Below are 27346 nucleotides of genomic sequence, written 5' to 3'. Positions count from 1 at the left end.
TAAAGACCTAGAAGGCCACATGTGGCCTTAACCCTGCAGGTTCCCCACCCCTGGAATAGACAGAGAATTGAAAGCTGGAGAGAATCCTTTAAACTGGGAGTTCTTCACCAGTGGTGTACAAGAGAATCACACCCGGGAAGCTTTTTCAATGTACACGGGCTGGGGTTATCCCCAAGACCCCTGAGGTAGTAATTTCTAGAAATGGAACCTAGTGACAAAGATGAGAATTACTGCCCTAAATCTTATGTCAGATATAGACCAGTAGTCTCCAATCTTTTTGGCACCAGGGACCAGTACCATAGAAGACAATTTTTCCATGGCCGGCGGTGGGGGTCGGGGGTGGCACTCAGGCAGTGATACCAGTGATGGGGAGCAGCTGCAAATACAGATAATACAGACGAAGTATTGCTGGCTTGCCTGCCGCTCACCTCAAGCTGTGTGCCCCCCACGCCCCTCCGCTTCCTAAGTTTCATGGAAGACAATTTTTCCACAAATGGGGATGGGGTAGGGTGGAGTGGAGTGGAGGATGGGGGCAGGGCAGCTGAGCTCTGTGGCCCTGTGTCTTGGTCCCTGACAGGCCACAGACTGGTACCAGTCCACTGTCCGGGAGTTGGGGACCGCAGTATTGGACTGAACATTCCAGTTACCAAGCAGCAAAACTGAAACCTATTTGCCTTCTCCTTCTGAGTTGACTACTTCCTTCTAACAGAAGTGTTCATGAACATGGACTTGACCTAAAGGCTGCAGGGAGGAAGAAACAGCAAGGGGCCTGAATCATCCACAAGGTGAAGCTTCAGTTCCTGAGAGATCCTGAATTCACACCTGAGTCCATGCTGTTCATAAAGACTAAGCCGGTGCTCTCCTCCAAGCCAGGCCCAGAGCAATCCAGATCCGATTAGAGATGCTTGTTCAATATTCATAAAGTAAAACATAGAAGTTGCTGAACCAGCACTCTGAAAAGTTAATTAAATGCCAGCTTTCTTTTTAAGAGCTACTCCATCACTCACTGATTGCTTTGGCCATTTTGCAGAATGAAGCTTGAACGGACCATGAGAATAAACATTCTCCCTCGCCTCCGCCTTGCGGAGATGGGTGATGGAGTAAGGACACGTTGGCTTCGTCCTTCCCATGCGCACCGTGCCTGACCTGGCCAGTGACTTGGCAAAGCGGAATCACAGCCAGCTCAGTGTGGTCCTTTCCAAATTGCCAAGAACGCTCAGCCATGAAGCCACCGCATTCTTGAAACCTTGGCCTCTCAGGCAGAGGTCAAGCAGGTGAGGTCGTGACCTTCTTTTAAAGCCTGGTCCTTCAGCTCTACACTCAACCTGTCACCTGTGGTCTTCATCCCAGCTTCTCTCTGAGCTGTGCCTGGTCTGTCCTCCTCGGCTTGGTGCAGCCTCTCTCCACTCTCAGGGCAAAGCCCATTCCCGGTCCTAGTCTGCCCTTCCTCTGTGCTGCCCCCACCCCACAAGCCTGTGGGGGGTAATTACTGATGATAACAACAATCAATGTTTATTGAGCTTCCTGGGTGCCAGGCACTGTCATTACAATATTTATATATTGCTATTATACAACAGTATATCTTCTACGTAGTATTTCATGTTATCTTAATTATCATATTATCTTATTTAATTCTCTCTGTTTTACAGGTGAGGAGACTGGGGCTTGGAGAGGTAAAGTACCTTGCCTAAAGTCACCCACCTAGAAAGCGCTAGGGCCAGAATGCAAGCCCAAGTTGTCAGATTCCAAAGCTCAGTTCATAGCCTCTGCAGGACGGAGACATACGGGCAGTTCCACACCATGGGAAATGCTCCTTGTAGAGATACCACTTCAAATCCAATTAATATTTTCCAGGACAGGGACATGGATTCAACTTACAATAGGCTACAGCTTTGTCAGGTTTGAGGATATGGTAGTTAACACCGGTTTAATTGTTCTGTGATTTATTATGTATGTTTTATTTACAACATGACAGCTTACGTTATGACAAAAAAGAGATTCTGTCTAGCTGAGTCACCTTTCTGTCCTTTTCGAATTTCTCTTGCTCAAATGCAATCCCTTTTTCTGGCATGTAGAGCCCACATTATTACGACATGCAGTGTCATAATTTGGTCAGCTGAGGATCCCACTGGTGCATCCCGTTACTGTAGCCGCACGGGACCATGGTGGAACCTTGGATCCTCATGGTGTCATTGGGGGGCTTGATGGTAAAGAAGTGCTACGATGTAAAAGAAACCTTCTCTGCCTGCGGGTTCTGTCTTCTCTGTCCTCCCTGCTGCATCAGTGGGCCTTGTCTGGCCATCGTGACCAAGAATCCACACAGACATGATTATGTCTGTGGGACTAACAAGTGGTCATGACCCCAACTGCAGGGACCTTGCCAGACTATGGGGAAGAAAACCCAAAGCAACCCGGATTCCCCATCACCAGATGTGAGGCCTCAAGTGCTGCTACAAGGGTTACCTGCTGAAGGGTAAAAGGCAGCCCTAATGTAGACATCATCTCAGTTAAAATGTTTCTCTCGAGTTTAATGGAATACTGCAGAGATCTAAATGGAGATAAAGTACCACGGCTCAGAGAACAGCCAGGATGCTATCTTTATGCAGCATGACAATGTTCAGTGGTTAATTAGACACCGTTAACCTATTTTAGCAGGGGACATAACTGGGATAAATGGGGGGAAGTGTCCTTGAAGTCTCTTAATATCCACAGCACACATTGGACCCTAGACTCACCTCCCTGCTGCAAGGCAGAACAGGCTTAAAATAGACAAAAGTGCCAGGCAACTGGAGCCTGGGCTGTCCCCAGGGGAAGGCCCTCTGCTAGCCCAGCCCTCATGGATCACAGCCTCTGACTTGGGGAGGAATGTGAAGGGTTTGGGCAAATGGTTACGACTACAACTTGTTGCAGGTGAGAGGAACATAAGGCCATAGTAAGGCGCTCACATGGCTCCCATCACAAAAGAGAAGACATTCTGCAGCCAGGGGCTAAATGCATACAGAAAAACTGGCAAAGTGAAGAGCAGGAATGAGATACCTAAGTAAACTGGTGCCAAAGCTACCTTACATTTAAAAAATACATTACTCCTCTGGAGGAAATGAAATCAAAATGCCATTTTCTTGCAAGGTTTTCGACTCTCATAATTTTAAAATGCCCAATAAAAATCTCACGGTTGCCTCCAAATCTCACTGAGGTAAATTTTACCAGGCATGAGAGAGAGGAGGCAGGATGTGCCGGATCATCTAACATGTCACTAGCAAAGCCAAAACCAAGGCTCTGCTTTATAAATGCGTGACCCACCAAATGAGCCTTCACATTGAAAACCCAAATCTGAGGAAAGGAGAAACCTGCCATTGTCATCGTGGCTACACTGTCCATCCAGCGTGAGGCAGTTTACTGGATAACTGAGGTCCCTCTGCTCTGAGATGTCCCCACACCTACAGTATCGATTAAAAGCCAGTTATTTCTCATGAACTGAAGTTTTCCTTGTCCAATAGATTTCTCCTCATTTAAATCTCCCCTAAAAGCTGAAGTTCCCACCTCTTCCCCTTCAGTTCCTAGATCTTGCCATTCATGTCTGGCATCCAGTATATATCAGTAGATACTGTATTTTCTCCCTTCTTTTAAAGACAAGCAAGAATTCCCAAGCACCTAAATTTTGGTACTTTGGGGTTTTAGATCACACTAGATCATATTTAACTCCTGCCAGCATAGTTCATCAATAAGGTATTTGGCAGAAAGATGAAAACCTACGTCCTGTCCTGTCTGTAGATCGCCAAGCCCTACCCACTTGAAGGCAGAGTGAATGGGCAATTCCTGGGTGAAGTTTGCTCCCTGCTGGTCAGTTTAAAAATAACATCTTTGTTCTGATTCAAACTAAAAGAGCATTTATTTAATATATGAAAAAAAGGTCGAAATATACAGAAAGTTTCAGTAGCTAAAAATAGTTGTGGGAACATATAAAATGTATGTATGTGCCTGATATCAAGAAGAAGTTATAGAGAGTTTAGAACTCTAGATCTTAGGTATCTCAAGTGAACATTATTTTATTCAGGAAAACTTTATCGCTAATTATCTACTAGGCCCAAGTGGGAGGTGTTGAGAATTGTGCATCTTTTGCTCAGGATTTTACAATCTGGTGGGAGAAAAGAACATTACAGAAATAACACTAATACGTCCATAAACTCACATACTGCAGGGCTTAAGGCTCTACCACCATCCAACTGTGCAGCTGCTAGATAAAGAATTGGAGACTGGGAGTCCTCAAAGGGACCCAAGGAAAGTCCCAAAGCCAGCTGGATGCACAGCTGGAACTCAAAACCAAGGTTCACAGTCCCTTGTTTGTGCTGCTGGTTCTACTAAGCACCAAACTTGACAGGACAAGTGAGGGAGATATGAGCAAAATGTCACAGGAGCACTAAAATGGGAAGCAGCCACTCCGGCAGGGGCATGGGGAGGCCCCCTAGAAGACTTGTCAACTGAGAGACAGGAAGCTTGCCACAGGCAGGAAAGCCCCAGGGGGGAAACAACCTGAACAAAGACCAGAGGCATGAAGGGGCCCTGGGTGTTCATTAAACAGCAGGGGACCTGGTGTGGCTCAAATACAGACAAGGTGGTGGCTGGAAATGAGAATGGCATCAGGGCTGGTGGGGAAGCAAGCTGGTATCAAGTCTATAAATACATACACTGTCATTGATCAGGCATCAGGAGGCAACTTGGGGCTAGAAATTAATTTTCACCAGGTTCTTTTTTTTCCCCCTTTCAAGTAACTTAAGTCTACAAATAATGAGAGATTTCAATGAGTAATATGCAACTCACCTTGTATTCTGCAGAATAAAAGCAACACAAAGGAGTTAAGTAGAAGTTGCTGTGTCTCCCGCTGGGAGAAAGAACAGGGAGAAAAACTGCTATAGAACAGTGTTTCCCAGTGTGTGCCATTTTCAAATGCCACGTTCACGAATTTTGCTACAGCTGCCTACTTTCTGCACCTACTTAATGCTTTCTTTAAACTGATTCCTTGCTTTTACTTTAATAAATTTATGTAAAAGAAAACTATATCCTCAATGGAAAGCTAGCCATAGGGAAAATGATCGTAAAAAATACAGCATTTTAAAAACTATAAACTTTATTATAGCGAGGTATTGCTGTTTGCCAAAAGTACGAGAGCCTGCAGCTTACTCTTCGTTAGAAAGGGAGATTAGTGGGGTTAGAGAAGTGCTAAGGAAATACCTGCTGCAAATTGAGACTTTTCCACTGGTGTGATCGTAGGGACTGAACACTAATGGAAGAGAGAAAAACGCGGGACTCGAGGCCATTCGGGGCAAATGCAGCTAGGAGGACGGAGGACGGAGAGTGAAACGGGCTAGGATGTGGTGACTGGGACAAGCAGAAATCCAGTGTCCACGAATCACGGGGCAAACTTCTCAGTACTTCTGGAACCTTCATTTCAATTCACCTTTAATCACTGAATGGATTGGGTCTTTCACTTCTCCTGGAGAGAAGTTTCTGCTCTGTAGTGGGGAAACCAGTAAAGATTTCCTTCTAGTTACTGACCCACTGTCTTCTCTGCTCTTCATTTACATCCTGTAGTCCCCCCAGTAGCCCATAAATACACTGAGGCTCGCCTGAGTGATGAGGTGTGCAAAGAGAAGGCACCTCGCTTCCAGCTGCCAGCGTGCAAGGCCACGAGGGAGTGCAGGGCATGGGCAGCAGCCTCCCGGAAGGCTCAGTGTTCATCCCGGTGATTCCCTGGTAAATATAAACCAAGGATACCCTGGCACTTCCAAACATGGCTTCTTGTACAATGACCACTGTGAAGCCAGACCAACTAGTGTGGTCACCAGTAACCAGCTCTGGTGGGGGTAGCATGGGTCAAAAAGTAAAATCACTGACAGACCAACTAAGCCAGAAAAAACTCAGATTACGTGAGGGGCCTCCATTTCGTGTCCATATTTATACCTGCGTGCGCCCAACCTGCTTCATCTATACTAAAACTGCTTTCAGTAACTTCTCAGTAAAGGACTAAAACGAAAAGGAAAGAAGTAGGTGTGATGTTCACAGATGCATTTTATTTTTAAGAGACTGAATCCATCAAAGGGAGAACAAGGAGATCATTTATGTTGGGAGAATTTTAACCAATGGCTGGCATCTCTAATCACTCCCTCCTGGCTTTCAGCTGCTCATACTGCAAAGCAGCAAGTCCCCCTTAGCAGAGACTGGCTGGCTCAGGGGACACAACTTTTTTCCTTGAAAGTTTTTTTTGTTCAATAAGATTGCTTCATATGATCAACATCTCATTTCTGCGAGGGTCCCGGAGGATAGCAGTAAAGACAATTTTATTCTAACAGACTCGCTCTTGCACAAATACTGTAGTGCATGGCCTTTTCATGAACTTGAGATAAATGCTTGCAGCTCTCAAGGTTTGAGAATGGGCATGGCTGTAGAATGAGAGGCACATTCTATTATACTAATTAGCTGTATGACCTTGGGCAGTGGGGCAAGGTGACATTTAAGGGCCTTTCTAACTCTGATTCTATAACTCAGAGTCACTTAACCTCCCCAGTACTCAGCTCCAAACTGAAGGGGCCAGACTCCATGACTTCTCAGGTCTCTCCCCAGCTCTGTGAACGGGGACCTACCCTGCCTCCCCTAATCTAGGCTCCCACCCCCATCTGTTCCCCATAAATACCTTTCTCTATTCTGACAATCTCCAAGCAGCTCCTTCCCTGCGACTGGTTTATCCAGCCCTAAAATTTCAATCAAGACAGTGTGATGTGGTTTGGAGCTCACAAAATCAACATGGGAAGAGGAAAACAAAGAGAAACGGAGGGAGAGAGGGTGGTCTGCTTGCCTCTTCCCTTTTTCAACCATTTTTAGGGACAATAAGGTTAACCCAAACTCTCTTCCCACTTAAGAATTTAAGGCGGTTTCCTCCTTGGTCCTTCCCTCTCTTTTATTAGCTATTGCTAAAATCTGCTATAATTTTTCCAATTGCATGGAGAAGTGCTACCTTCCCTTTATACCCCTCTCCTCAACAGTTAACCTGCTCCTGACATTCCCAATTATTTTCTTGCTGCTTACCATGAGTCTTTTCTTTCCTTTCCCTGCAAGCAGCTGGAAAGAGGCTATCTGCCTAGATTTGCTGAACCCTCCAAACTTCCAAACAGGGGCAACTCAGAAACCAACTCTCCCGTTCCCCAGGTTGAAGAGGACTCAAAGAACCATAGGCTCGATCACTCGGGATCAGGCCAGCCAAGGTGTGTGTGCTGAGCTCTGGTCTTGGGCCCTAAATTTAAACAACTTGCTTGAAACCAGGGGTTCTGAGCATGGGCTCTGGAATCAGGGGTGCTAGGGTTTGAATATTTGAGCTCCTCCAAAATTCATGTTGAAACTTAATCCCCAATGCAACAGAATCCAGAGGTGTGGCCTGCAGGTGGTGACTGGGCCATAAGAGCTCTGCCCTCATGGATGGGATTAGTGCCTTATTAAGGGGCTGGAGGGGACTCGCCTAAGCCCTTTTGCCCTTCTGCCTTCTGCCATATGGGAACACAGCAACAAGGTGCCATCTTGGAAGCAGAGAATAGCCCTCACCAGACACCAGACCTGCTAACACCTCGATTTTGGACTTCCCAGCCTCCAGAACTCTGAGAAATAAACTTCTATTATTCATAAATTACCCAGTCTGTGGTACTTTGTTATAGCAGCAGGACGGACTAAGATAGAGGGCCTGGGTTCAAATTGGAGTTTCCCCATTCCCTAGCTGTGTGCTCTTGGGTAACTCACTTTAAACTCTGCAAAACTGGTGATAATACATTCTACTTCATGAGGTTGTTCTAAGAATAAAATAAGTTAATCTGGGCAAAGCATGTAGCATAGTACTTGGCACAGAGGAAGTGCTCAGTGAATAGTCACTTGCTGCCACTATTATTATTATTTTCACCCCAGTCTCTATTCCCTATGCTGTTTTATCCTTGCTTGAGATGCTATCTTTGTCCTTCTTGGTCTTTCAAATGAACCCGGCCCTGAGATGGGTGCTGGCTAGGTGTGCCCAGTTGAGTTGCTTCATATTTTTTGGTTCCAGGGGCCCATCATCCCCCCAGCTTCCACACATGCCTGCCGCCCCCTGCTGCACTTGCCTGGGCCACCCTTGGTGGCATGCCCAGCAGCCTGCGTCCCCACCTGCCCTGCCGACCCCATCCACACACCCCTACCCACACAGGAGAAACATTGTGACTAGCTCACAAGGCCTCACTGCCAGCTGGCCACTACTTTCCGCAACAGAGTTAACTCATCTCCAGGTTTCTCAGCATGCACCCCTCTTGTTTTTTTCCATCTCCTGCTTTACTTACTCTGCCTCTTGCTTCCCTTCCTTCATTTCAGCCACTTCTGTTCAACCCTCTCTAAAAACCAACTGTTTCTGACTTTTAAATGCTCTCTGAAGGACTCTCCACTTCTGGGAAGCCTCTAGAATTAGGTGAAATTGTTGCGGTGCTACTTGGCACACCTAACCCTCCACATCGCATGGCATAATCTTTAGAGTAGGACAGTATCGTCCAGTGAGTGGCTTCTGAATCTTAGCTTGATGAAGTCAGACTACAGAGACCAGATTGGCACCTACCCCAAATCATCTTCCCTTCCTCTTTTTTTTTTGTTTGTTTTTCAATCTTTCTTCATCCTCCTACATCCCCTTCCTCTTAATTCAAATGCCAATTTTGTCTGAGGGACAATGAGCCCACTTAAAAATAAGCTATCCCCAGCCTCTCTCACACTGAGGGGTAGACATACACCACAGTTCTGACCAAAGAGAAAGATGTAGCACCCCCTGAAGAGCACATTTCTTTTCCTCACCCATAAAAGACAAATTCTTGTTAACAAAGAGCCTTTCACCTTCACCTTCATGTCATTCTCCCTTTTTCCTGCCTGGAAAACAGAGGTGAGCCCTGGAGATATAGCAGCCATCACGCAACCAGGAGGCATGAGCACGACGACAAAGGCCCACACACTAAGGATGGTGGGGCAGAAAGACAGAGCTCCATCCTCCTGGCTGTGTGGGGCTGCCATGACAGCCCTGGGCTCCAGACCCTGGACCTCTCATTTTCTGAGATAAACTCCTTTCTGTTTAAGCCTCTATTAATGCAGTTTCCTGTTGCTTGCAGATGGGTGCAACTCCAACTAAATAGCACATCTAGTGGCAACTGAGAACTCATTCTAGTCAAGAAGGAACATATCCTACAGAAAAACCAACCACACGTAATCATAATTAGTTAACCTTATCATATGGTCTCAGAAGAGAAGGCAACAATTTGAAATAGCTACAAAAAGAGTGCAATTCTCAGAATATGAATGAGAGACATTGCCAATAACTACTGGACAAAAGGTGTCAAACTCAGGGGTGAAAAGATGAGCAGACCCTCTTCACGACTTTGCCAAGCCTAAAAAGAGAACACCTGCTATAAAGAATGAAGAGGAGGGCCGGGTGCGGTGGCTCACGCCTGTAATCCTAGCACTCTGGGAGGCGGAGGCGGGCAGATTGTTTGAGCTCGGAGTTTGAGACCAGCCTCGGCAAGAGCGAGACCCTGTCTCTACTAAAAATAGAAAGAAATTAATTGGACAGCTAAAAATATATAGAAAAAATTAGCTGGGCATGGTGGCGCATGCCTGTAGTCCCAGCTACTTGGGAGGCTGAGGCAGTAGGATTGCTTGAGCCCAGGAGTTTGAGGTTGCTGTGAGCTAGGCTGACGCCACGGCACTCACTCTAGCCAGGGCAACAAAGTGAGACTCTATCTCAAAAAAAAAAAAAAAAAAAAAGAATGAAGAAGAGAGAGCCCTTAAGAACAGTATGTTATTGTAATTTATAATAAGAAATATGTATTTAGTCTTCATTCAAATACAGCTGAACTTTAAACAACGTGGGGGTTAGGGGTGCTGACCCCTGCCCCAACCATGCAGTTAAAGATCCAAGTATTACTTCTGACTCTGCAAAAACTACTAATAGCCTACTGTTGACGGAAGCCCTACCAATAACATAAACAGTGATTGACACATATTTTGTATGTTATATGTATTTGTATTCTTATAATAAACTAAGCTAGAGAAAAGAAAATGTTATTAAAAATCATAAGGAAGAGAAAATATATTTCCTACTCATTAAGTGGAAGCAGATCAGGAGGAGGAGGAAGCAGAGGGGTTGGTCTTGCTGTCTCAGGGGTGGCAGAAGCAGAAGAAAACCCTCATATAAGTGGATCCTGGCAGTTAAACTTGTGCTGTTCAAGGATCAACTATAAATACAGGCAGTCCCCAGTTACCGACAATCCCACTTATGGTGTTCTGTACTTATGCACAGGCTCCCAAGGCTCCCCATAAGGAAAATTTATAATTAAACAATTAAATCAATATTGCGGGAACTAGTTTCTTCCACGCATGTAAACAAACCCACATGGCGTAAGCGGTTCGCTGGCACAGCATCTTTACGCTAGTGGCTAGTCTCATAGAGAAGCAGCTGATAGAAACACAAGAACACGAAGAATCAGAAGATCCAGAGCCAAGAAAGTTTATGACAAAAGAATTAGCTGAAGCCTTTCATCTCATTGAAGCAGGATTTGCTAGGCGTGAGGAGCAAGATCCTAACACTGAGCAGTTTGTAAAGGTTTACCACGCAGTTCGTGAGAGCATCAGCTGCTACAAGGCCATTTATGATGAAAAAAAGAAAAAGGCTGCGCGAACAACTCTAGATGCCTTTTTCAAGAAACCAAGTTCAGTGGTCAGCTCCTCTCCTCGAGCAACAGAATCAAATCCTGATTCTCCAGCACCATCTCCGTCGTGATCTTCCGATTAACGTTAGCCCACCTTCTTGCCTCAAAAATGCCCCTTCTAGTAAGCACAATACCGATACAACATTAGGTGCTAACCTTTAATATCCTTTTTGGAAATTTCTCCTATCTCCTATCTAAACTTTTTGTATGAGTCTGTTTTTATGTTCTGTTTGTTCGAATTAAATAAAAGAGTACAAAAGTTTCTGTAACTTATTACAGTACAGGAATGTTATTATTACAGTATTACACTGTACAAATTGTATTATTTTTACCATATGAGCCACTACAGTACTGTTGTTGTTATTATTATTATTATTATATATGTGCTGTTCATCAGAGATCCAAGTTACATACAGATCCAACCTAAAGACATTCTCAGGAACATTTCTGTGTATAACCTGGGGACAGCCTGTATTTGGTTTCCTGGCACACAGCTCCTAAAACTCTTGGACAAGTATCTTTTTGTATGCTAATGAAATGACTGATGGCTGAGGGCTCCTGCATAGTTTCCAGATGGGAGGTTGGTTACCAGGGGAACCAACCAAATGACAGTGGGTTGGAACTTTCAGTCCTGCTCCCTGACCTCTGGGAAAAGGAGAGGGGCTGAAGGTTGAACTGATCACCAATGACTAATGATTTGATCAATCATGCTTTGTAATGAAGCTTCCAAAAACACCTAAAAAAAAGAGCAGGTTCTGAGAGCGCCCAGGTTGGTAAATGAGAATGTATCCACATGATGGAAGCGTGGTACACCCCAGCTCCACGGGGACAGAAGCTCCTGCAATCGGGTCCCTTCCGAATCTCACCCTAAATATCTCTTCACCTGGCTACTGATTTGCATCCTTTAAAATATGCTTTGTAATAAATTAGTACTAGTAAGTAAAGGGTTTCCCAGAGTTCTGCGAGCTGCTCTAGCAAATTAATCAAACCTGGAGAGGGGGCTGTAGGAACCCTCAATTTATAGCCAGTGGTTCAGAAGTACACGTAGAACAACCTAGAGCTTTTCGACTGGCACTGGAAGTGAGGGGCATTCTTGTGGGACTCAGCTCTTAACCTGTGGGATCTGATGTTAAGTCCAGGTAGAGAGCATCAGAATTGAGTAAAATTGTAGAGCACAGTAAGAGAAAACAATTTCACATTATACAAAGAGGATCCTACTTTGGGAGAAACAGATTTCTTTTTACATCTGCAAATACCCCAAGATCATGCCAGGTCAAAAAGGCATTCGAAAGAAGATTGATAACGTGTCTGTTGCACCACTGGTCACACAGCTGTCAACATTTCAGTGGCTCCTACTCCCTAAAAAATGAAATCATGCCTGGAGTTCAAGGCCCTGCCCACCTATCTCGTTCTACTCCCCTACGCAAATCCTGGGCTTCAGTCACCATGCTGTGCTCATCCTAAGCACACTGTGGTGGTTCATGCATGCCTCCACACTCCCTGCCCCTGTGCCTGGAAGGCCTGTCCCCGCCTCAATGTCTGTCAACTGTTTCATTCCAAGGTAATAATTTGGAGGCTAAAATGACTTATTTTGAGCAGTCATCTAGACAGTGTATTTCTTGATGTTCACATATATTTCTTGAGTTGGGGAAGGCCTTTGAGACCACTCAGTCTTAGTGGTGAAGAGACAGAGCCCAGGGGTGTGGAGCCAGTTGCACAAGGCTAAGCAGCACCTCTCCCTCTCCCACCCCAGCCCAGGGCTCTGCACTGTGCCCACTGCACAGGCAGACGTCCTGACTCTCAATATGCACGCGGGAAAAGAGGGTGGCTCAGAAACGAGCTCAGGAAATGGCCTCAAGGGCAGAAACCTGACCATATTTAATGTGCACACGGAGCACCTTGCTCTGCCCCAGCCTAGCCATGGAGTCACAGGCTCCAAAACCAGAGGCAAGGGCTGCTAGTGCACCCGTAACTAGTACCTGGCTCCTGAGCTGGCTGCCTGGGAATGGATCCAGTTCTTGGAGGGCACTGCAGGGTTAGAAGGGACAATCATTGCCATTGCCTAATTGAACTTAATGACTAGCCTAATTAAGCCTTTTAATGGCAGGGCTGGCATAGCCTTGCCTGGTGCCCCTAAGTGCAGGCTGCATCCTTTGCACTCACCTTCTGGCAGGTCAGGCAGCTGGCTGGACACAGCTCTGTAGACAGGTAGGCCACAGGGGTTAGGAAGGGCTTAGGTCACGCATTCACTTCTTGCTATTATTCTCACAGGCTGGACATAGCGGATCCATGTAAAAATAACTCCTCAGGTAATATCTGCTGAGGCTGTACCATGGGCAAAGATGCTATACCAGGAACAAAGGGGCATAAAAATGGACGGCAGCAAAGCACTGAGAATAAGACCATGACCCCTACATCAGACTAACCTGGGTTCAAATTCTGGCTGGCTACTTGCTAGGTGTGTGACTTGAGCGAGTTAATACTTAACTTTTCTGAAAGTCAGTTTTCTCATCTGCAAGTAAGAATAATAACAGCACCTACTTCATGGGGTTGTTTTAAAGATAAATAAAATAAGACCACCGTGTTTAGCACAGTGCCCAGCAAAAAAAGTCACCATAAATGATGTGTGTGTGTGTGTGTGTGTGTGTGTGTGTGTGTTCTCATACATATAAGAGGGCTGGGCAAGACATGTGGGCTGTCCACAAATAGGTTCTGCAGTTTGTCCCCAGAAGGAAGAACCTATTTCTGAGGATGAAGTTGCAAGTTTCCTAAAGACTGAGCTGTTTAAAAAAAACTCAGGGCGTTGATAATGGCAGCCCCATTATCAACAGGGGAATGTCCACCAACAGGGGAATGGCGCATCCATACGTACCACAGGATTATTATGGAGCAGTTAAAAAATGAGATAAGTCTATGTGTACTAAAAGATCTCCAATATGTACTTACTGTTAAGTGAAAAATGAAAAAAAAAGTAAGGTGCAGAGCACAATATGATCCTGTTTATGCAAAAAAAAAAAAAAACAAAACTGCAGATTTTTGTGAGGATATCTACTAAAATGTGTAAAAGATACCAACAAATTGTTCCAGTAATTATTTCTAAAGAGATGGCTAAGATTGGAGGAGATGATAGTTCCAGGCAAATTTAGTTGCATCTGTCTTACTGGAATTTTTACATCACCAAAGTGTTCTCAGTTTGCTTGTACAAATAAAAAGGACTGTATTGAAAAACAGAATCAGCCCCATTATTTCAGTGGGGCTGATTACACTGAGTCAATGAATAGAAATTAGAATATCCACTGTTCAAGCAGATCCCAACCAGCACTTATTGAAACACTAGAATTGACAGGAGATTGGACAAGACTGGCTCTAACTTTCTAGTCTTGAGACCCCCTACACTTTGTGACAGTCCAGAGAAACAAAGGAATATTTCGTGGGTGTCCATGCTTTCGGCTATTGTCATTTAAGGGATACTTCTTTTTTTTTTTTTTTTGAGACAGAGTCTCACTCTGTTGCCCTGGCTTGAGTGCCGTGGCATCAGCCTAGCTCACAGCAACCTCAAACTCCTGGGCTCAAGCAATCCTACTGCCTCAGCCTCCCGAGAAGCTGGGACTACAGGCATGCGCCACCATGCCTGGCTAATTTTTCTATATATTTTTAGTTGTCCAATTAATTTCTTTCTATTTTTAGTAGAGACGGGGTCTCGCTCTTGCTCAGGCTGGTTTCGAACTCCTGAGCTCAAACAATCCGTCCGCCTCGGCCTCCCAAAGAGCTAGGATTACAGGCGTGAGCCACCGCGCCCAGCCTTAAGGGATACTTCCGTGGGCTGCTCATTTCTTTCCTGATTCCTGGAGACCCTCCAACTTTATTCCTACCCCTGGCTCCAAGAAATGGCCAGCTCTAATCCCCAGAGCATATCACTTCTGCCCAACTAGGAAGTGTAAAGGGCCAAAAGTCAAAGCCTTCACGGGACATGCTAGAACCCATTCTAGAACCAACCCTGGTTTTAATTACAACAAAAGTCAAGTGTAGCTTCACTTAAGAAAAGCTGAAGGCTGCGAGGAAGCTGGGAGCAGGCTCTGGGGCAGGTGAGGCTCTGCGCCTGCTCTGGAAAGTCTTTGGGCTACCTCCCCGCAGCCCAGCCTACAGGCAGCTGGGAAACAATTCTGCTGATTGAGGCCCTAGAAGCACATGGCTTGAACGCTGTGTGGCCCTGGGGCCTCAGCTGTCCTTTCCCTGGCGCACGTGCACAGGCCACAAGTTCATCCCAAGTCACTGCCTGTTCTGCTGCCTCCCGAGGACAGCAGGTGCTCACGGCTGCTCCAGGGAGAGAACTGACCAGGGCCGCATGTCAGGAAGACTGCTCCACTCCTCAGAGTGGGAAGTGAAGCATCGCAATGCTGCTGCGCACGGGGCTGGTGGGGATAGACTGTCACCTTTGAATGGGAAGCACTGGCAGAAATGCAAGATTCCAATTATTTCACACTTAGCCATTTGCCTCAGTAAATTGGTTTTGTGACACTAGACAAGCCTTCCAGGGCCCTAAACTGCAGTGAATATAACACAGAACATCTCTGCTTGTTCTACGCTGAACATCACTGTATCAACCCAAGTAGAAGTGCATGAAATTGTTCACTCAAATCCTCAATGAGAAAATGATGCACGCGTCATACCTCTTCCCTAGCCTGTGGGATCTACGTGCACCATACCTAAAGCCTCCACAATACTTCCCAAGGGTCACGTTATGGCTATTACATAAATAAACACTGGAAGTCTTCTTTTTTGGCCTGGGAAAATATCACACCTGTTGTTTGCTTGTGATTACTTTGGAGTACTATGCAGCCCTTAAAAATGAGCCAGTTCTATGCTGTACTGAGATTTCATAAAGATCGACAAGAAATACTATTACAAGATAAAAGTACAGAACAGATAATGTTACCATTTGTGTGTGGTGGTGGTGGCGGTGGTGATGGTGGGAGAATATATTAACCTGTATTTTTTTGTAAATGCATACAGAAACTTTGGAAAGAAACAGTTAAAAACTGGTCAACAGTGATCACCTCCAGGAGGGGAACTGGGTGCCTGAGGAAGTCGAGAAGAGAGAGAGAGAGAGAGAGACTTACATTTCATACCCTACCCTTTTGTATCTTTCGAATTCTGTACTATATATATTTCTTATTTACAAAAATAAATAAAATTAAAATTCACCAATAGCTCTAACATCTCAAAAGGTGACATGAAGTCAACAATGACTAAAATATAAAAACGTGTACTGCCTCCACATCCTACTCTCTTTCCCTCTTTCATAGTCCTCTTGAAATGATCCCCCTTTCTCAACTTAGTTACCTTTGAGCTTTAAGGTCAAACAGACTTCACTCCACAAAAAGGCGGTATGCCTTTACAAAAAGGGGTTCTAACAAAGCTAGACCTGGGTGCCTGCGCCAGACAAGGAACAGCGCTCTGTTGACATAGCCATAGAATGAACAAATTACCTATGCCCATGAAGAGTGACTTTCAGTGAGTCTCTCACATGGCTGTGCACACTTTAGAGACTGGGCAGGAAAGCACAGCTCAGCTAAGTGCTTCACAGACACACAGTTCTGCCATTATCTATCCATTATTCCCATTCCTCCCCACCTACCAGCTACCCAAACAAATGAAATCTACCAAAATAATACAAGTGTTTGAAAATTAGAAAGGCCTAAGGATAGAATGAGTTTGACACATCTCACGCTTTCCCCTACTGCAATCAGGGTACTTATTTTTCAATGTACACCATCTGGGCATTACTTATTTCATCTTTAGATCCCACTGAACACACAATTTCCAGCAATAAACAATGCCATTAAATTCTGGTTTTTAAAAAATAACTGTGGTTTCTCTAAGTTCATTAAAATAAAAACTTATCTAACTCCCCTCTACCATCTTTCTGTCCAGGCTCTGAACATAAGTTGAGATCAAAGCAAAAAATTACTCTTTGGGGAGTCTACACAGAACAAACAAATCTAAGGTGTACATTAAAAAGATATGTTGCTTGGTCTTAAACTATCTTTTCTGAACTTACCACGTCTTGGACACCACCTGGAGGAAAAGCATATATGCAGGCCAAAATGTGTGATGATGAAGTGGGGACACAGGTCCAGGCAGGAAGTTCACATGAGCATCTCCAAAAGCCACAGAAATAGGGACATGGCCCCTGAGACCTGGGCACAGCCATTGGAAGTGGGTGCACAATTAGCCACCTAAGACCTTCCCTTCTCAACCCTCTCACATGTGACTGCCCCATCTGATTTCACCCAGTCTTGGACACTCAACTCTGATACATGACTTATCTCATTGAGAACCAAACAACTGTTTACCCATGGTGCCCAGGACCCCTGGACATGCCACACCAATTCTGGGTTCCTTGTGACTGAGGGTGGCAAGTATAAAATCAATTCTCAATACTTCTAATTTTGTTTTGTTTTTCTTAAAAACCAAATAAACAAAATTGTGCTTATCGATGAAAATCTGAAGGTCAAGAACTAAGTTCTTTTAATTTACTGGGACTCAGAGATACCTTCTTAATTATTGGAGCTCTGTAAGAAATGCCCCAAATTTACTCACTGATCAAGTATGTACTGAGCATACAAACAATGCAAATAAATATAGACAAAAATCTCTTGCATAGTAACTATTTACTAGTTACTATTAATAGTAACACAAAGGCAGCTCCAGTTCTCAAACAGTTCAGTAAAAACTAAAAACACATAAAAAAAAAAGAATAGAGAATAAAGCAAGAGCCATATTTAGGCAAACATTAACAACTGGTCATGCAAGGTAAAGGGTATCTGGAGGTATATGGATGTTTCTTGTGCTACTGCAACTTTTCTATAGGTTTGAAATTTTTCAAGATGAAGAGATTGGGGGGGAAAGATAGGAAACAAGTATAAAATGTATTTCAGGCAACCAAATAGCTGATGAAAGTTCCTTATAGAAGAATTTCCCTAAATAAGTGAAAATTGGAAAATCACCATTTGACAACCTGCAATGAAATCATGGCTCCTGGTAACTAACATCAATGGAGGAGGGAGTTCAACGGGGACTGTAAAATGGAGGCTGACCCTTGACCCCGCTGATCAATCACAGACTCACTTAAAGCGGAATAACCATACACCTGTGCCTTCACATGTGATACACAGGATGTACACAGCACCACCTACAAAGTATTATTGCCAAAACAGTGAGCCTAAACTGAACTACCAGTTAGAGCTAGGTCTGTCAGTTTAACAGGGAACTTGAGGGACAGAGAAACAAGTTAAACACCATGATTAGGAAGCAATGGGCCAAATTCAGAATGTGGGACACTCTATAGGACAAGTTTCCTACCAAAAAAAATGTCAATGGCATGGGGAAAAAAGGGTGGGGGTTGTTGCAGAATAAAAGAGAGACGGTAGACATATGATAACTAAATACAGTGTGTGGACCTTGATTTGTCCTTTGTACAATCCAACTGTAAAAAGACATCTTTGAGACAATGGAAGTAACTCAATATGACCTCGATATCAGATGACATTAAGGAATTATTATTAATTTTGATAGGCCTGATAATGGTGTGATGATTAATAAACAAAAACAGTCCTTATTGGTTAACAAAAATTATCTCCAGCAAGAAAGAAGGGAGAGTGGGAATCAATGACATTCTTTATATATCACCAAGCTCCTCTATTCATCCTTGGCCTCATACAGAATAAAGTATTTTTCACATACATATGTACACTATTAGTCTTAAGATTAAATAACTATGTACCCCTAAATATGTCTAACCCGGTACTTCTTCATCTTTTCTAAGACATACTGCACTTAAAAATAACATTTGAATGGTGAACTGTGGTGGCTGGATGAGACTTCATGTGGCCACAGGTGGCCAGCCTAGGGGCTTCAGCAGCACTAGGCACGGCCCAGCGGGCCCAAGGACAGGGAGTGCCTGCATCTTGGCACACCTGCTACACTCACAGTGCAGCACATGGCACACCAGCTGGGAAGCTCCAGCTAACCTACCCTCTGTGACACCTTTCTAAGAAACTGACTTCTGTGGGGATGGGCAGTCTGTAACAGAGCTGGTTTAAGAGGACAAAACATGTGCTTGCAACTGTGCTTACAGATCTAGGAGCCCTCCGGCTCTGTGAGTTTTTGCCTTTCACACTTTTGTAGCCTAATAAGAATTAACTACTCGCTGCTAACAAGAAGGTAAAAAGACTCTGGTATGGCAATGACACAGAGGGAGAGGACAGAGCCCTTTAGTATTCCTGGAACATCTATCCATTTAAAAAAAAGAGGGAGAGAGAGGAAGAAAGGAGGAGGAGGGAAGGGGGGCAACCTCGGGCCCAGCACACAGCAGTTCTACGGCCATCTTGATGTCCTTGGTGCGTGCAGATGGTGTGGAAGTGGCTGGCACCAGCACAGCCCATGAGAAGGAATGAGCGGCCAATGGAGATTTATGTGAGGAGAGTGAGATGGACAAGGTAAAATTGTCAGGAGGAGTTGTTAGAAAGTAAAATATATTGTGACAATTCCACTCCTGCCGTTCATCAATAAACTGACAGATCATTTAGTGTCAATTAGGAGTGATAGATGGACAAGTCCCCATGATCCTGGGCCAAAATTAATGGCTGGGAGGGAGAGGGTGATTGAAAATGACGGCTGACATTGAGAGCAAAGTCCTGAAAGTCCCTGAGGGGCCATTACTTGCCTCATTCCCTTGCAGATCAATGCAGGGACAAACCCAAAAACAGACACTTTGAGACAAAACTTAATCAGACTATCTTTTCTTCTTCTCCTTCCCAAGCTGGCTCCCTCTCTTCAGCTCTAATCCCATGGCCAAGGCAGTGACCCATCATAAATGTGCTACCTCGGGCAACTTCAGAGCCAAGGACAACCTGGCTCTAAGATGGAATCTTTGGCATAGCCATGACACTGGTGCCAAGGGAAGGGACAGGTAGTGATCCAAGTCTCAGGCAATTCCTGAATTCAGCCCTTTCTGTGGCTCAGGGATGAGCATTTGAGCTCTGACCTCCAACATCTCTAGTCAGCAAGATGGCTGACACATGCTCTGCTATCTATCTTGGGCAGCATTATACAAATAAAGCTAAGGTACCCCAGAAACTCATATTCCTTGGCGATGAGCTCCTCAAATAGATCCATAAATAGCCCTCTACTTCCCACCGGTGATAGCACAGCTGTAGACCTCTGGAAGCCTCACTTTCCTCCTACCTTCTTTGCAGAGGGATACCTACCTTATTGAATGGAATCTACTCAATAGAGTTGGTATAATATACATATAAGAGGCTGCCATGGACTGTTTGTGTCCCCCCAAAATTCTTATGCTGAAACCTTTATCCCCAATGTGATAGTGTTTGGAGGTGGGACCCTTGGGAGCTGATTAGGTCTAGATAAGGTGATAAGATGAGGTCTCCCCCACGATGGTGGAGACAAAGAGAAATGTGATTTCACTCCCTGCATGCATGTACCAAGGAAAGACCATGTAAGGACATAACAAGGAAAATGGCCCTCACCAAGAGCCCAAACACAATGGCACCCTCATCTCTGACTTCCAGCCTCCAGAACCACAAGAAATAAATGTTTGTTGTTCAAGCCTCCCAGTATATGGTAATTTTTTATAGCAGCTGCACTAAGACAGCTGCTGAGCACAGTGCCATTATTATTATCCAAAAAGAATGTAAGGTGAGTACATTATTTTCCAGTGGGTCAATTCTCTCCTCTAACCAGACTGACAATATGGTTGCTGTCCTCCCAACACCAAATCTTAAACCAAAATGCTCTCCTCATGATCCTCTATGCCCATGAAAATTCATCCAGCTTGCCCCATCTCCTCTACAAGGTGCTGCCTGACCATAGTGACTTCTCTCTTCTGATAGCACATACAAATGTCAGTGGTGATAAATAAAGCAGATGATGGGGAACACAGAGTGGTGGGGGGGTGCTACTTTATGTAAAGTGAGGTCAGGTAGGATCTTGTAAACCATATGAGGACTTTGGGTTTTACTTCGACTGGGTGGAATGATACTGAAGGGTTCTCAGCAGACAAGTGAAATGTTCTCATTTCACCATTTTTGGCCACCACGCCCAGCTAGAGTGCAGTGGCATCATCCCAGCTCACTGCAACCTCAAACTCCTGGGCTTGAGCTATACTTCTGCCTCAGCCTCCTGAGTAGCTAGGACTACAGGTGCACACCGCCATGCCCAGCTAATTTTTTAATGTTTGTAGAGATGGGTCTTGCTAGTTGCTCAGGCTGGTCTCGAACTCCTGGTCTCAAGGGATCCTCCCACCTTGGCCTCCCAAGAGATCCTTCTTCATGCTAGGATTATAGGTATAAGCCACCATGCCTGGCCCTCATCTATGTTTTAAAAGGGTCACTTTGGCTATGTGGAGATAACGCTAAGGGAGGTGAAGGTGAAACTGGGGAGACCAGTCAGGAGGTTCTCACTTGAGTCTGTGTTAGAAATGATAGTGGCTGGGGCTGGGCATTGGCAGTACAAACAACAGATGTATTTCAACCATAGACCTAACATGGCTTGCTGGTGGACTGAATGAGTTGAGATAAAGAGATGAGTCCAGGATGATTTCAAAGTTTATGGTCTGAGTAACTAGGAAGATGGAGTTGCCATCTGCTGAGATCTGGGGAAGACTTTGGGGGAGCGGTTAGGGGAGGAAGAAGAAGGCATAGAAGTTAAGAGACTGACTTGGACATGACAAGTTTGAGCTGCATATTCAAGTGGGAAACATCAGGTAGACAACTGGATGTTTAGGGGAAGGACAGTGCTGGAGATACAAATTTTGGAGTCACAAGTGTGTAGGTGATTGTTAAACCTGAGACTGGGTTGAGATCACGCAAAGAGTGAGTGTCGGCGTAGAAGACAGGAGGCTCACAGCATGAGCCCTGGCTGTACCAGCGTTTAGAGGGGTCAGAACCAGGCCACAGACTGAGGAGCCAAGCAGGCAGATACCTTGGCAAGGAGCACGTGAAAAAGAAAAGCATCTCCCTCCAAGTGGGGATTGATTTGATCTGGAAAAATCTTTACTGTTTTCATTGAGGAATAAACACCTGAGATAACCTTTTGTTCTCTAAGGAGCAGAAATAGGATTTGTCTTATTTTCATATTTCAAAATAAATTCCAGATATGACAAGCACTAAAATCCCCTAATAGCTTAGAAAAACATGGCTTCTTTATAAGACTCTCACTAGTATATGAGATCTACATTTCAAAGTCACCTTCTTATTTTTGCTTAATACTAAAAATTAGTGTTATGGTCTATAAAGAAAATAGTGTGGTAATTAATAGCCTATAAGTGGACAGAAGGACCACTGGAACAGAATAACTAGTCTAACAGCAGACTCAGGTACACACAAAGATTCAGAATATGATAAAGGTGGCTTCTCAAATCACTAAGGAAAGATGGATTTTTTTTTTTTAATAAGTGTTGCTAGGACAACAGCCATGTAGAAAAGGATAAAATTGGATCCATATCTCATACCATATACCCGAGTAAATTCCATATGGATCACAGATCTAAATTTTAAAAATAAAAGGGTGTGGCTGTATTCCAATAAAACTTTCTAGAAACAGGCAGCTGTCCTGTAGGCCACAGTTTGCTGGCACATAGCATATAGAAACAAAGGAGAAATTTAAAAAAAAAAAATATATATATATGTTTACTTTTACAAAAAAGAAGTATAGGAAGGCTAAATCAGAAACTAGTAAAGAGACTACCTACAGGGCATGGATGAGAAATGAGGTGGTGGGGATAAGGGTGGGGAATGGGACACCTGTTAGTGTATCTTTCTACACAATTTTAACTTCTGATCCATGTAAATGTCTTACATATTCAAAAGTAAATTAAATAAAAAGGATGAAAAAAATAAACCTGTTGAACACAAACAGAAACAAATGAACCTAATTGTGTATTAGATTGATATCTTAACCCACATGGGAAAGAATTCAAGTAACTTCTGAAAACAGTATTCTGAACCTTAGTGTGATATATTCTAAGGACAAGAAGAACTACAAAGAAATCTTGAGCTTTACTTAGGAAGTTTGCTATTGATAATGACACTAATGTAGTAATTATAAAAATACTTTGTATTAAGAGAGGGCATATTTTTTTTAATGGATTTCCTAGCTCTGTTCACTAAAAGAGCCTAGAAGCAATCATATCCCAATAGCAATGAGTAGTGTGTGCCCAGATCTTGAATTCTGAAACCATTCTCTAGCAAAAGGAGTCAGGAGAAGTAGCTACTACTTGGAGAAGTACTACTTGGAGAAGTAGCTGACTCCAGGACTGGACAAGGAAAATACAAAGTGATTTTTGAATAACTTGTGTCAGAAAACAAGCAAGTGCTCGAACATTAATAGGAAAGATCACAGACATTAAGAGCTAACATGAAGAAGCTCCCCCTGGCCAAACTTGGGACAATCTGAGCATTAACAGTTAATATTATGGGGAAAAAACGATGATGGGAATGAGTTATAAGACAACGAACAATAAAAAATCCATGAGTCTGTGATTTTTAAAAAAGAAAGAAAAGAAGAAGAAAAGGAAAACTCTTCTTTATAGAAAAACTCCAGGTAATTAATATAGAAGAAATGATGGAATTAAAAATTAACACTTTGCAACTGCCAAATAATAAACTGACTCAGGCAAGGATCATTAATGAATGCTAAAATCACTGGGTAAAAGACTGTGGGTGAACAGCATTCAAAGTGGCACCCCAAATGATCACTCATTATTTATAAAGGAAAACAATGAAGAGATCTAGAGATCACCACTTACACCGAGTGATCAAACTTAGTAACAACAACAAACGGATCAGTGGACATCACATGCCTCCTAATTTGATATGCTAAGAAGTACACAAGATCACCTGTTCTAGCCAAAAACCTTCCACTTGAATCTAATCATGAAGAATCAATTAGAGAAATCCAGAATGTGAGATATTCCACAAGACAACTGGCCTAGATTCCTCAAAAAAGTCAATGTCTATGCAGGGTAGGAAAGGGTGGGGGACTATTTTAGATTAAGCGAGACTAAAGAGACAGAGCTACGAAATCCAACATGCAAGCTCTGGATGCTGGAGCTATAAAAGATATCTGGGGAACAAACAGAGAAATTTAAATATAAACTATATGTTAAATATTAGTTAATACAGACCCTTCATATAGAAGTATTTATGCCACTGTAAATATCTCCAAGCTCCTGCAACTTATAAATGTTACCATCTGCTAGAACGCCTAGCAGAAGAATATGGTCAAAGCCTGTCCATGAGGAAGGAATGAGGATAAGAGAAAGAATCATCATTATAGTAATAGTCAACATCTATCAAGCACTTCCTAAATGCTTCTTTCTCTTTTAAACATTTTACACGTATGAATTCATTTAATCCTCACAATAACACTTTGAAGTAAGAACTATTTTTAACCCCACTGTGGAGATGAGGAAACAGAGATGTTAAATTACTTGCTCTAGGTCTCCGAAATAGCCAGTGGCATAGTTAGGATCCAAAACCAGGCAGTCTGGTTCCAGAACCTGCAGCTCTCACTGCACTCTGCCACCTCTCAGTATGAAACCACAAGAGACTGGCCTCTGGTCTAAGTTGTGGGAAGGTTGGGGGGCGCCTAAAAACAACAGCAACATTCCTGTTATACACATACTTTCCTTCAATCCCTGCACCACCCTGTAGAGAGCATCGGTGTGGGGCTTAGCCATGGTAAACACTTTGCTCAGCATCACCCAGCTGGATGAGAATTCAATCTGTATCTGCAGCCACACACTGTAAGCCCTACACTGTTTATAAAGTACTGCCACACGCACTGTGACATTAGATTATCCTTCTTCCCAGGAACTCGGTAGGCTGATAATACTAGATGGTCATAGTGCCGATATTCATGTCCTCTTACAGTAAACAAAGATACCTACTAGCCCGGGTGATGGTACATATGTAGTGTTCCCCTTCATGCGTGAATAATCTATGTCTGGGGTGGGGGACTTACATCAGCTATTACCAACAAGCAACTCCATTATGTTGAGAAAACTACTTAAGAAGAACGCAGAATGCTACAATATAGGTAAACTTTGAAAACATTATGCCAAGTGAGAGAAGCCACCCATAAAGCCACATAATGTTAGGGACAAAAAAACAAGTGAGAGTCAATGGAAATCAGAAAAACAGAAAGGAGAAAGCAGTTATAGAAAAACAATAAGGAGGAAATCGTTACAGAAAAATAAAAAAGAGAATGGTTATTTCAGTCTTAAAGAATGGGGTAATTAGGCCATGGAACACTGACCACCAGTCAGAGAATGGAAAAAACACCATTAACAGGTTACGGCACTTTCCCCACCACACATACACTAGAAACAATGACTGTAACATAACCTTTAAGTCATGTCCATACCTGGAAAGAATTCAGTCCCCAAAGTAGTGATGTATAGTTATGAATAGTTGTAACTAACTTTTACCTAAACACAAAACATATAAAAGGAAAAACAAAGTAGACAGTGTCTTCTCCACTTGCGCGGACAGATCCATTTTCCCTTAGGAAATGTACTTTTGCTTTGCACCCTTAAACTTTACACACAATAAATTCTTCACACATACTTGCTGAGTGTCTGCCATCTCTATCCATCATGCGGGCCAAGGCTTGTGATTCCTTCAAGCCAGGAGCCCAAGAATTGGGGAAACACTTCAAAGTCCAGCCATGGACTGAACTGACAATAATGTATGATTCCATTTATGTGAAATGTCCAGAATAGGCAAATCATAGAGACAGAAAGTTGACTGGTTGTTGCCTAGGCCTGGGGGGGTTGTGGGGACATGGGAAATGAATGCTAACAGGTACAGGGTTTCTTTGGGGGGAGGTGTGATAAAAATGTCCCAAAATGAACTATGGTAATGGTTTCACAACTCTGTGAATGTAAAAAAGAAAAAAAAATTAAATTGTATGCTTTAAATGGGTGAATTGTATGGTGTGTGATATACAGACAGGAGGAGGATATTAGGACTGTTTTACTATTTTAAGGTGGTTACACAGTCTGTGAAGTGGTATACTGTTATTCAAAAGTAGATTCGAGTTAATTGATATGCTAAGTAAAAAGAAAAATGGAATCATATAAAACACTCAATCAAAATCATGAAAGACAGAAAAACAGTGAAAGACAAAAAATAGGAACAAAGAACAATGGCAATGAATTTGCCTCACATAAATATAGTCAACTAATCTTTGACAAAGTAGCAAAGATAATACAATGAAGCAAAGTTAGTCTTTTGAACAAACAGTTTTGAAATAACTGGACTTCCGCGTGGGAAACAATTAATCTAAAGATAAATCTTCATGAAATTATATCTCAATAAAGCTATTATAAAAAATAAAACACAGGAGCAAAGTCCCCCCTGCACCCTGCCCACCCCCAACCCCACCACTGTGAGCTGCTGGTACTCACTTTGAAGCCTTCATGGACTCGTCTGCCCAACCTCCCTGTCTGCAGCGAGGTGGTTTAGGAGGGGGAGCCTGCAAGGAAAGAGAAGCCAAAAGACATAGTCACTCAACATTTGCATTTTAACAACACAGTGGCTGAGGTTAAGGCCACCTACAGCAATATTCAGCTTACCGTTTGAATAAAAATACGGTAACCTTCTAATTTATCGTGAAAATCTGGGTTCTTTCATACTTTTCTGGTAGATGTATAAATTGGCACTATGTTTCTGGAGGGCAATTTGCTGCTGTCTACCGAAAGCTTTAAAAATGATCATACGTTTTGCCCCAGAAATTCCAGGAATTTATTCCAAAGAAATAATCAGAGAGGAATATAATGTTATTTTTGAATAGTAAATAGTTGAAAACAACCAAAATGGCCAGCAAAAAAGAATTAAGTAAATGGTGGAAAACAAATTAAAATACTATGGAAAAATGAAAAACTATATTATAAAAATTACTTAATGATGTGAGAAAGTTCAATATATATTAATTTTCAAAAATTGTTGCAAAACAGTAGAGATATGCTTCTGATTTTTTGAAATGATTATTAATACATAATATCTAGTGTTAATTAACTATATGTACATGACTAGCAGAGGACTCCAGTTATGGGCAATTTTGATTTTCCTACATTCTACTGTTGTACATTTTCCAATATTTTTTAACAGTCAACTAATATTACTTTTATAAATAGAAAAGTAATAAAATAAAGACATAACACTGAGGCTTGCTTAGAAGACATAAACTAAATTTTTGGGTGAATTAAGAATATACTCAAGAGGCCTGCCCTACCTACCACCACTGTCACCTGTGCCCAAGTGAGCTGTCTGAGGGGCTTGGGGTTTCACCCATCCCATTTACCACCACTGTGTTCATGAACACCATCCAAGGGCCTAAGGACAGGACCACCCCACCGACTGCCAACGCCACTGGTGCTCCAGTGCATGGTCCATGGGCTTGGGGATTGACCTGACCTGCCCGCCACTGCCAACTCCCAAGCACAACATCCAGAGGCCTGAGGACAGGCCTACCCCACCCACTGCCACCACTGCTGGCACCTGTGTGCA

General features: G+C 43.3%; 1 protein-coding gene across 1 annotated transcript in view; it reads right to left on the bottom strand.

The window, feature by feature from the left end:
* IFT43 (intraflagellar transport 43) overlaps nt 1-27346 on the bottom strand; it is a 95689-nt gene that overhangs the window by 38877 nt on the left and 29466 nt on the right. Inside the window, exon 3 of the mRNA XM_012656128.1 lies at nt 26245-26312. Coding sequence (XP_012511582.1) covers nt 26245-26312 — 68 coding nt within the window. The remainder of the gene's footprint in view (nt 1-26244; nt 26313-27346) is intronic.

This window comes from Propithecus coquereli, unplaced genomic scaffold, assembly GCF_000956105.1.
Source record: "Propithecus coquereli isolate 6110/MARCELLA unplaced genomic scaffold, Pcoq_1.0 Scaffold5, whole genome shotgun sequence".
In the NCBI taxonomy this organism is placed as follows: domain Eukaryota; kingdom Metazoa; phylum Chordata; class Mammalia; order Primates; family Indriidae; genus Propithecus; species Propithecus coquereli.
This window is presented reverse-complemented; position numbering and strand designations above follow the sequence as displayed.